At 49.6% G+C, this 10,772-nt stretch overlaps 1 protein-coding gene across 1 annotated transcript in view; it reads left to right on the top strand.

Moving 5' to 3' along the window:
- DDR2 (discoidin domain receptor tyrosine kinase 2) overlaps nucleotides 1-7,988 on the top strand; it is a 662,671-nt gene extending 654,683 nt beyond the window's left edge. Inside the window, exon 17 of the mRNA XM_029618162.1 lies at nucleotides 7,653-7,988. Within this exon, the coding sequence (XP_029474022.1) occupies nucleotides 7,653-7,682 (30 nt within the window). The 3' untranslated portion in view covers nucleotides 7,683-7,988. The remainder of the gene's footprint in view (nucleotides 1-7,652) is intronic.
- Nucleotides 7,989-10,772: the final 2,784 nt, after the last annotated feature.

A 10,772-nucleotide genomic window follows, 5' to 3' on the forward strand; every position in this document is an offset into this window, starting at 1 on the left:
CCCCTTCACCTTCTCTAGCTCTCACTTGCTTTCCTGTGGTGTTCGCTGCCATGGGACAAGCCCATGAGCAGCTCCCTCACCTTCCTTCATCATTCCGACGCCGCCGGTCCCTGTTGCTGTGGCCTATGCCACCCTGGACCATCACTGCCACTGCTTTGCAGCCGAACGCCACTTTATGCAGCAGGAGGGGCCGCCGACTGTTTCTTTTTTGTGGCCCTAGTGCCACCACAGGGACGCCTCATCTTCGCAGCAGGAAGCTGCCGCTGACTGTGTGTTCGTGGCCCTGGTGCCGCTGCCAACTGCACCTATGTGGCAGGGATGGTTGCTGACTGATCATGTCTCCTTGGGCCCTGCCTTAACTCAATTTTTAAGGACCAGCGGCGGGAAAAGCCCCGTGGCCCCAACGATGACATCATCAGTCTGCTCCTATTCTAGCCTTTTAAAAGGGCTCTCTTCCACTTCCTTGGGGCCTCTGAATCGGATCCATGGTCGTTCATGAGTCTCTCTCTGGTCAAGGTCCTCCATGGTCTTCTTGTGTCTTGATGGCTTCTTGTTTGATATTCCTGATGTTCCTGGTCTCCTTCAACCTGATGTTAGGACTTTCAGCTTGGAGAAGAGATGGCTGAGGGGGGATATGATAGAGGTGTACACTCTATGTTTGATATTTGATATGTTTGATGTTTGATAGAGGTGTACACTCTATGTTTGATATTTGATATCAAATATGTTTGATGTTTGATAGAGGTGTACACTCTATGTTTGATGTTTGATAGAGGTGTACACTCTATGTTTGATATTCCTGATGTTCCTGGTCTCCTTCAACCTGATGTTAGGACTTTCAGCTTGGAGAAGAGATGGCTGAGGGGGGATATGATAGAGGTGTACACTCTATGTTTATCCAGAATATGTTGTTCCAAACTATTTCTACCCTGTTCATTGTTTATTCCAGGTTATTTCTACCCTGTTCTTTGTAAAACAAGACTTTGTCTCTGTTAACTTGTAATATAAACCGAAGTGATAATTAATCTTGTTAATTGAACCTCGGTATATAAAAGTTATAAATAAATAAAATAAATAAGGTGTTTAAAATCATGAGAGGTCTAGAACGGGTAGATGTGAATTGGTTATTTACTCTTTCAGATAATAGAAAGACTAGGAGGCACTCCATGAAGTTAGCATGTAGCACATTTAAAACTAATCGGAGAAAGTTCTTTTTCCTCAACGCACAATTAAACTCTGGAATTTGTTGCCAGAGGATGTGGTTAGTGCAGTTAGTATAGCTGTGTTTAAAAAAGGATTGGATAAGTTCTTGGAGGAGAAGTCCATTACCTGCTTTTGATTAAGTTGACTTAGAAAATAGCCACTGCTATTACTAGCAACAATAACATGGAATAGACTTAGGTTTTGGGTACTTGCCAGGTTCTTGTGGCCTGGATTGGCCACTGTTGGAAGCAGGATGCTGGGCTTGATGGACCCTTGGTCTGACCCAATATGGCATGTTCTTATGTTCTTATGTTCCTGGTCCTGTTCCTCGTTGGCGCTTCTTCGTTGTCTCTTTGATGTCCTGATGTTCCATGTCCAGAAGTTCCGATGTTCCAGTCCTGGTCCTGATGTCCTCATCTCCGGCTATTCATCCTGCTTCCAAGTTCCCTCCTTGTCCACCTTTCCTGGCGTGCCACCATCGTGGTCCATGACCAGCCCATGGGGGGCTGTGTAGGGCACTTCGTGGCACAAGGCCTGTCTTCATGTCTGCAGCACAAGTCTCTGGAAGGCCCCTTGTTTTTAATTCCGAGGTCTGTTTCTGAATCCGAGTTCTGAAGTCTTGAGTCCTGAGTCTCGAATCCAGTTCCCAGTCTTTGGAGTACCTTGTGTCTGCTTCTGTCCATGCCCAAGACTCAAGCCAGAACCTGCTCTGCTTCAGCCTGGTCCGCGACCAGCCATGGGCAGTTGTGTAGGGCACGCCTCGGTGCAGGCCTCTCCTGAATCTTTGACATGTTTCTGGTTCCAAGTCTTTACTTTCTTGCCTGGAATCTGCTTCACTTTTGGCATGGCCCGCAACCAGCAATGGGCGGCTGTGTAGGGCGCACTGTGGTGCAGTACTCACCCTGTACTAGTGCCTGAACCCTAAATCTTTGCCTGAGTCTTCCAAGAATCCTGGATCCTTGTCCGAGTCTTCCAAGTTCCATGAAACCTTGTCCGAGTCTTCCAAGTATCCTGAAACCTTGTCCGAGTCTTCCAAGTTCCATGTATCTTTGAGTCTTGCAAGTTCTATGTAAGCTCATCTGAGTCTTCCAAGTTCCTGAGTTCCATGTCTCATCTTGTTCCTGCCCTCAGCCTGCATCTGGCCTCACGCACTCATTGTTCCCTAGCGGCAGGTCCAGAAGGGCTACTGAGTGGCTGGAGGGCTACTCTGGAGATCAGCATTGCGTTGCTGGGTCTCACTAGTGCGTGCAGATCCACTGGAGGGCTGAGCCTGCCTTGTTCCAGTTCCTGATGTTCCAAGTTTTGATCCTGGTCTGCACCTCCACGTTTGCAACACTTTCCTTTCCACCTTCATTATATATGATTGTCACTATCCTTGCCATCCCTCCCTTTCCACCCCCTCTGGCTCTCTCTCTCTCTCTCTCTCTCTCTCTCTCACACACACACACACACAACCTCATCAACAATTCTGTGCTACCCTGACACTATTTCTTTTTTTTCACCCTCCCCCAGTCATAAGTGCTGACTTTCTTGCACACCTACACTTCCCCTCGGCTTTCTTACATCCCTCTACTGCCTTTCCCCATTCTTTTGAAATCCTTCTGTTTCCATTCCTGGTTCACTCATGCCATCTCCATTACCCCCAGATGGCTCTCAAACAACACCCTATCTCAATACTCTCCTTTCCTCTATTTCTGCCACACAAGCCCTTGTCCATTCACACTTATTGCAGAACATGAGACAGCGTGAACCTTGGTGAGGAATAAGGTGTCAGGCAGCCCAATTTGCATTGCTTACTTTAGGGAGATGGGGAAGGAAACAATCTTTACCACCTATGTTCCTCACAGCAAAAGCTGCTTCTTGTGCTGTCCCCCCCTCCACCAACTCTTGAATTCACCCCTTTTTATGTCCCTAGAGGCATTCATGCCCATCTTGCACCACTTCTCCTTTCAGCATTTATATCTCGAGTCCCAACTTCTCAAACATTGACTTCATGCACTGCTCTACCTAATATTCATCAACTACATTCACCCCTTCTCCCCTCACCCCCTTTCAACATTCACCCCTTTCCCTTTCTGCAAATTTTCTGGCCTGACCAGAGCTCTGGGTGACTCCCTTCTCCCAACTGCTGTCAGCTGAATCCCAAGTCTTGGGAGCACAGTGAGCTGCTGGGCTTGGGGCCCTTCTCCTTCAGACAGCAGACCAGAGAAGAGTCCTCTACTTCAGGCAGTAGGTAGCGTGGAAGGGTTGAACAGGATGGTGAGAGATGGAGCAGGGACCTGTCTGGTTCTTCTTTGTTGGCCTCCACAGATGTAGATTGCAACCATAGGTAGGGGGAGAAGTAGTAGAGCAGGGTTAATCAAAGAAAACCCTCTGATCCCTGCTCCAGCCTGTTGCGAGCACGAGGGTGTGGTCGCTTGTTCTAGAGGGATGTGAGCCATTGGACCACAGCACAGCTCAGGGAGGAGCCCCAAGACACACACCATGGGAGGTGAGAGTGTCCAAGCACGGGCTGGAGCTGGAACAAGCTTGGACCAGGATCGAGACGTGGAACATAAAGGAACTGGAACAAGGCAAGCTCAGACCTGCACTGGACCTGCACGCACAGGTGAGACCCAACAATGCAATGCTGGTCTCAAGAGTGGCCCTCCAGCCACTTGGTAGCCCTTCTAGATCTGCTGCTTGGGAATGATGAGTGCATGAGGCCAGATGGAGGCTGAGGGCAGCGACAAGATGAGACATGGAACTGAAGGATTGGAAGACTCAGACAAGGACTCAAGGAACTTGGAAGACTCAGACGAGGATTTAGGATTCAGGAACTAGTACAGGGTGAGTACTGCACCGCAGCGAGCCCTACACAGCTGCCCGTGGCTGGTCGTGGACCACGCCGGAAGTGAAGCAGACTCCAGATGGGAAGATGAAGACTTGAAACTGGAAACATGACGAAGATTCAGGTGATGCCTGCACTGAGGCATGCCCTACACAGCTGCCTGTGGCTGGTCGCAAAACTTGCTGAAGTGGAGCAGGTTCTGGCTTGAGTCTAGGGCATGGATGGAAGCAGGAACAAGGAACTCTGAAGACCAGGAATAGGATTCAAGGATTCAGAACTCAGATTCAGGAACAGATCTCGGCATTAAAAGCAAGGGCCTTCCGGAGACTTGAATTGCAGATGTGAAGACAGGCCTTGTGCCACGAAGCGCCCTTCACATTCCCTCATGGGCTGGTCACGGACCATGACAGTAGCACGCCAGTAAAAGTGGATGATCAGGAAACCTGGAAGCAGGATGGAGAACCAGAGATGGGAACATCAGGACCAGGACTGGAACAGCAGGAACATGGAACATCTGGAACATCGGAGATGATAAAGGAGCTCCGACGAGGAACAGGAACATCCACAGAGGCCAGGAACATCTAGGATCATCTAACAAAAGAACACGAAACCATCTGGATAGGAACAGACCACGGAAGACCTTGTCAGACAGAAGAAGCATGGATGACCATGAAGATCTGATACGAAGGCCCGAGGAGAACAAGCAGAGCCCTTTTATAAGGATGGACATGGCAAGGACTAATGAAGTCATCCATTGGGGCCAAATAAAGTGCTGAGACACATGCGTGCGCCTAGAGGAGCCCAATGCAGGAGAGAGAAGGAATTCAGCATCGGCGGCGTCCCTGCCATGGGAGGATGGAAAGGATAGCAGCTTCCCTGCTGCTCAGAGGACTGGGGCAGCAGCGGCAGCCGGAACAGTGCACAGCCGTGCAGGAGCAGCAACAGTGGCACTGCTGAGCCGCGAAGAACGATGGGGCATGCCATGGCATCAGGCCAGATGTGAGAGGCTGCTCACGGAATGGGCCCCGTGAGCAGCATCGCAACACAGCCTATCTTTTCTGTCTCTCAACCAACCAACCAGCACTGCAAGTCAGGAAGGGGAGGGAAAGGAAGGCTGGATCAGAATGGACTTCTCTGCTCTGTTCTATTGTGTGTGCTTCCTGCTCCAGTCCCTCTCCTCAGTTCTCTGCAATACTACTAAATTGCCATGTGGCCAGAAGAACAAGACCACATTTTGCACATGAAAGAGCCACAGGTTGGCCACCCCTGGACTAGGTAACCAGAGATTTAGATTGGGAAGAGCACTAGATGTAGTATATTTGGATTTCAGGAAAGCCTTTGACACAGTTCTGCGTAGGCGACATAAAAAAACTGAGTGCCCTTAGTGTGGATCCTAAAGTGATTGGCTGTTACGGTCCTGGGCCGTGCCCCAGTCCCTCCACCTACCTCGGGGCCGGCCCAAGCCACAGGAACTCCTCTTCCCCTACCTAGGCCCGACCTGGCTCCTGCCACGGCTCTCCCTTCGCGAGGGAGCCGCCGCCGATCCGATGCGCTTGGCCCTGCCCCCTAGGCACACGTGCGCGCAGGGGCTCAAACATTTAAAGGGGCTAGCGCGGGAAAAGGGAAGACAGTCCTTGGATGATGTCAGTCGCTGCAGGGTATTTAAACCCTGCAGCTTGGCCTAAACCTCGCCTTGCAACGAGGTTCACTCTTCCTCAGTTACTAGTTGCTGTGTCTGGATCCCTGATCTTCTCTTCGGTCTCGGTCTTCTGGTTCTTGACTCAGGCTCCTCCATAGACTCCGGCTTCAGCTTTTGTCCCTGGCTTTGTCTTCGGCTTCTGACTCCTGGCTTCCGACCTTGGCTCATCCACCGACTCCGGCTTCAGCTTCCGTCCCTGGCTTTGTCTTCGGCTTCTGACTCCTGGCTTCCGACCTTGGCTCGTCCCCCAACTTCTGGCTCCAGCTTCCGCCCCTGTCTGGACTCCGGCTTCTGGCTTCTCTTCATCCTCAGGCATCCAGTTCTTCACCCACCAGGAGGCCTCGCCTAAGTCCCAGCGGCTCGGGTCCTCACGGCTCCTCCCGGGGGGACCGCGGGCTTCCAAGGGTGAAGTCTTCATCGACCTCCTGGTGCCGACTGCTTCCCAGGCCTGACTCCTCAGGTCCTCGGTTGCAGAGGATCTCGCCTAAGTCCCAGCAGCTGGTATCTTAGGGTGCGCACGCCGCGCAGCCCTCACTCTTATTTCCTACTTGGCGCGAGCCTCAGGGGCGTCCCCCTGTGATGATGTCACGCTACCCGGATATTTAAAGCCTACAATGTTTGCTAGCCTTTGACTTAACAAGGGATATCTTACGGATGGGATTCGCTCTCCGTACCCAGCTACTCTGCCGCTCCAATTTCCATTGGACTCTTAATGCTAACGGGGTACCCGCTCCTCGGGGGCCTCACTTGCTTTTCAGGTCGCTATCAGGAAATGGGTACTCGCTCCTCGAGGGCCCATGTTCCCTGACTCGCTGCCTGCTCCTACCTTCTCTTCTGCCTGGAAGGATTCGCTAGCTTCAACACCAGTGAGTACTACCATCTTCACCTCAGAGCTGTTCCCTGGAACCAGGTACTTGCTCCTCCAGGGCCTGCCTCCGTTCCAGCCCTAGTGCCATCTCCTATGTGGAACCGCTGTGTGAGTACATTACCTTCAAGCCTCTCAGCTCTCAGGGATCAGGTACTCGCTCCTCGAGGGCCTGCTCTCCCTATCCTGGGGTCCTCCATACTGGGGCTTTGTGCATATTTCACTGTACTCATTATTCTCAGTTCTTTCCACTACAGCACTGCTACCGGAGGAGTCGCTGTTCCAGCGCCTGAGGGACACTAGCCCAGCTGGGCTACTTCTACTGCTCAATACTGCCACCTCTGGTGGCTTCATCACATTGTCTAATAAAAGATCAATCTCTGTGTTTGTGTGTCCTAAGCTGAGCCTGACCTGTGGCCCCTCACGGGACTTCCCCCCCGTGGGTGTGGTCAGCTGCCAGTGTCCAAGGGTCCACCCAAACCTCATTAATTATAACATCGGGCTTATGCACCATCTCTCTCTTTTTTTTCTTTTGGAATGGGCCATCACTACTTAACTAGCTATATTCCCCCAAAATATCCCTTACCTATTTGGCTAAATTTTAGCTGAATAATGACTTAGCTAGCTAAACGTTAACTGAGTAACTACGAGGGATATTTAAAATTTGCCATTTAGTTGGATAACTTGTGATGCCATTGAATATTAGCTTCAGTGTATTCTTCAAAATATGTCCCCCAGCAGAAGGAATTTTCTGTTTTTGAGATCCTTCAACAGTTTTAGGGGTTTATATGCACATTAGGTATCTTCTTTCCTTTCAGCTACTACTTTGGTTTTCATTTCTGGAGCATCCTCATTTTCCAATACAGAAAAGGCATTTTGGGGATGATCCAGGGCATGTCTCTATCATAAGTCTTATCTACCAGAGCCCTCTGTAACCTATTTATTCTGGGTTTTCAATTTCTTTGTGGGAGGAGGCAAATTGTAGCAGAGTGGGGGAGGCTTTTTAAATTAAGACAAATCCTCTTTCAATTAATGCAGCTCCTTTTTTATTCCAGATAGCTAAAGACAAATGGGAGAAGCTTTAAACCTCCAGACGGTATGCCACAAGACTACGGCACTACAGTTATTACACTAATTAGTAGTTGTGCAATTTTGTGTCTGAGGAACTTGCATTGTTATAACAAATGTACAAATTGTTAGATTACCACTTAATTTTGCCTCCCATTCACCTAAGCAGCAACCCCTCCAGAGGTGCTTGCTCCTTGTAAATTATAGCCATCTGCCTACTCCTTGTAATTTATAGCCATATTTATTTAGTTGTTTTTGTTTCCTTAATACCACAGTTACTGTTCAATGTAAAGGCTTCGCCTAAAGTTATTAAGTTACTTGTAAACCGATGCGATGTGCAAACAGATGTCGGTATATAAAAGGTTTTAAATAAATAAATAAATAATGTAAGTGAAAAATATCTGACCTATGTCTTTGAAAGACTGTTTAGGTGAGAGGGTAACAAATATTCCTTTACATTCAAGTCCCTTTAAACTGTCACCAAATCCCAACTCAGCAAAGATTAAAAACAGATATTAGAAATAGAAAGAATAATGTCAAAGTCAGCATCAATATAGTTAAGAAAGGCACCAAAACCAAAATTTAAAAGCCAGCACAAATTATAGTCACAAATGTATAAGTCAGACATTTAAAGCAATTTAAAAACAATATTTCAAAGTTTTCTAAAAAAAAAAAAAATTATCCAGACTGCAAGCCAAATTTCTTATGGATGTAGAAGATAAAACAACAAATAGGATTTTGGACAAATACATTGAGGGATGAAAGGGCACTGGATTAGTAGGAAATTCTGCAATTTAGGATTCTGGTACATTGGAATAGAGTTTGGAAAAAATATACAAAGCCAAGTTTGGGGCTTCCTGGGGAATCCCAAAAGGTTTTTCCTTCAGGATTTTCCACAAATTGGTAAATTAACCCATGGTAGGTTGAGAAATATTCTTTCTCTCCAGAACCTCTTTTGCTTTGTGGTTGTTTTCCTCCCTTGGATGCTTTCTTTTTCTTTATGGATGACAATATTTCTGCTGTGGAGGATTTTCAGGAATAGGCTCTCTCAAATTCTTTGATTTGTGATTGTGCAATCAGGCCTGGATTCACCATTCTATCTCACGGGCCAATATAGTAAGGACGCGTAAGAAAGAATGCGGCAGTGCCGGGCACACCCTCATTTGCCGCACGCATATTTTGGTTCACATACCGCTCTATTCAGTATTCAAATTAGACGCAAATCCAAGTGGCGTCCAAAGCGCATCAATGAAGCGGTAGGCGTGCACAATCCATCTTACTGTATACAGTGGTATACAGCGCCTATACAGTATCCAGGGTGTGCTGGTACCTGTCATTTCAAATGTCATTTGAAATGTCATTCCACCAGGTAAGTGGATGGTTCTTTCCTACAGTCCCCGCTGCCTTGAGCGCCCGGCTGGACGTCCAAGCCGGACGTCCGAGTTCGTGGCTTGGACATCCAGCCGGGTGCTCAAGGCAGCGGGAAGGTCCATGAACATTTGTCCGCACTGAAGCAAGTACCACACACTAGTTACTCACCGAAATACTCTTTCTTCATGTGCAGCTCCAGCTCCTTCTCCAGTTCCAGGGTCAAGGCTTCCAACCTCCTCTCCGCCTGGCTGGGTCCGCTCTCCCTGCACGGAGTCACCTGGTAGGGGAGCTGGAACTTGTGCAGCGTGGCCAATCCTTGGTCGAGATTGGGGCGGCGGCGTCTGCTCCGGCCGGGGCGGCGACTTGTGCCAGCACGCGTCCCCGAAGTCGGGCAAGTCGGGCTCCTCCGGCAACCCGGAGCCCAGCAGGGAGGCGCGGGGCAAGGACAGCAGCAGCTCCGGGTACACACTCAGGGAGCCCCTGGAGCTGCAGGAGCTGTGGCTGGAGATGCTGGAGCGAGGGCTCAGCACGCAGGGGTTGCCGGACATCTGAGGTCGCAGCTTGGACGTCCAGTCGGGCGCTCAAGGCAGCGGGAAGCTGACTGAACACCACACTAACGCCAGGGTCAGGGTAGGCAGTAAATATGCAGGTTAAAGACGTGGCAAATAAGCTGGTTAAAAAGGCAATAATCTGGGCGCAGTTACTGTATCGGAGGGAATAGCTAAATCAATCATTAACATATCATATACATGCAGCGGGCGGACATGGATACGCGTCCATTTCGGCAAGCGGTAAGGACGCATAAAACCGGATACTGAATCGCGGGTTCGCCTTACGCGTCCAAATTGTGCGTCCAAAGCGGGTTAGAAACAGGGTAACCGCGGCCGCGCTTTACTGTATTGGCCCATCAGAATGGTGAATCCTGCGAAAATGGGGGGCAGGGGGGCAGGCCTGCGAAAGCCGGCAGCCTTCACACCATTGCGGTGTTTTCACTGCCGGCTTTCACACCCAGCGAGGAGGCTGACTCGCACCGCCGAGTCAGCCTCCTTGCTGCCCCGACTCCGTCCCAGCATGCTATCGCACGCGAAAAGGGACTTTTCGCTTGCGACAGAGGCTTATCGCACGTGATAAGCATTTGAAAATTACCCCCTTAGCTTGCTGTCTCCTTCAAATTCTATTTTTGACTGTGTGGTACTGGTTTTTAGAGATGTGAATCCGAACCGGAATCGGTTCGGATTCACATCGTGGTTTTTTTTTCGTCCGGCCCGATCGCGGTTTTGTTTATCGGCTGTGCCTGGTGGTCGAGTGGGGGTCCCAGGAGCGATCTCCCGCTCTCGGGCCGTCGGTTGCCACTAATAAAAATGGCGCCGATGGCCGATGGCCTTTGCCCTTACCACGTGACAGGGTATCCGTGCCACCAGGTACCTGTAAAACGTTTTTGGGGGGGTTGGGAAGGTGGGGAAAGCTAAGGGATTAGTTTTAAAGGGTCGGGGTGGGTTTAGGGGTTATTTTTGTGTGCCGTTTTTCCCGCCCTCCCCCAAAACGATAAGAGAACCCCCCATGAACAATATCGTGAGGTTTTCCTATCGTTTTGGGGGAGCCCCCGATTTCTGACGATTTTGAAAATATCGTACGATATTTTCAATCGTCCGAAGCCCGATTCACATCCCTACTGGTTTTGGTTGGCCAGTTACTCTTCATGTTCTGGTGTGACTTTCCCCAAGTAGCTCTCTGGT

The sequence above is a fragment of the Rhinatrema bivittatum genome, chromosome 10 (assembly GCF_901001135.1).
Source record: "Rhinatrema bivittatum chromosome 10, aRhiBiv1.1, whole genome shotgun sequence".
NCBI classification, from domain to species: domain Eukaryota; kingdom Metazoa; phylum Chordata; class Amphibia; order Gymnophiona; family Rhinatrematidae; genus Rhinatrema; species Rhinatrema bivittatum.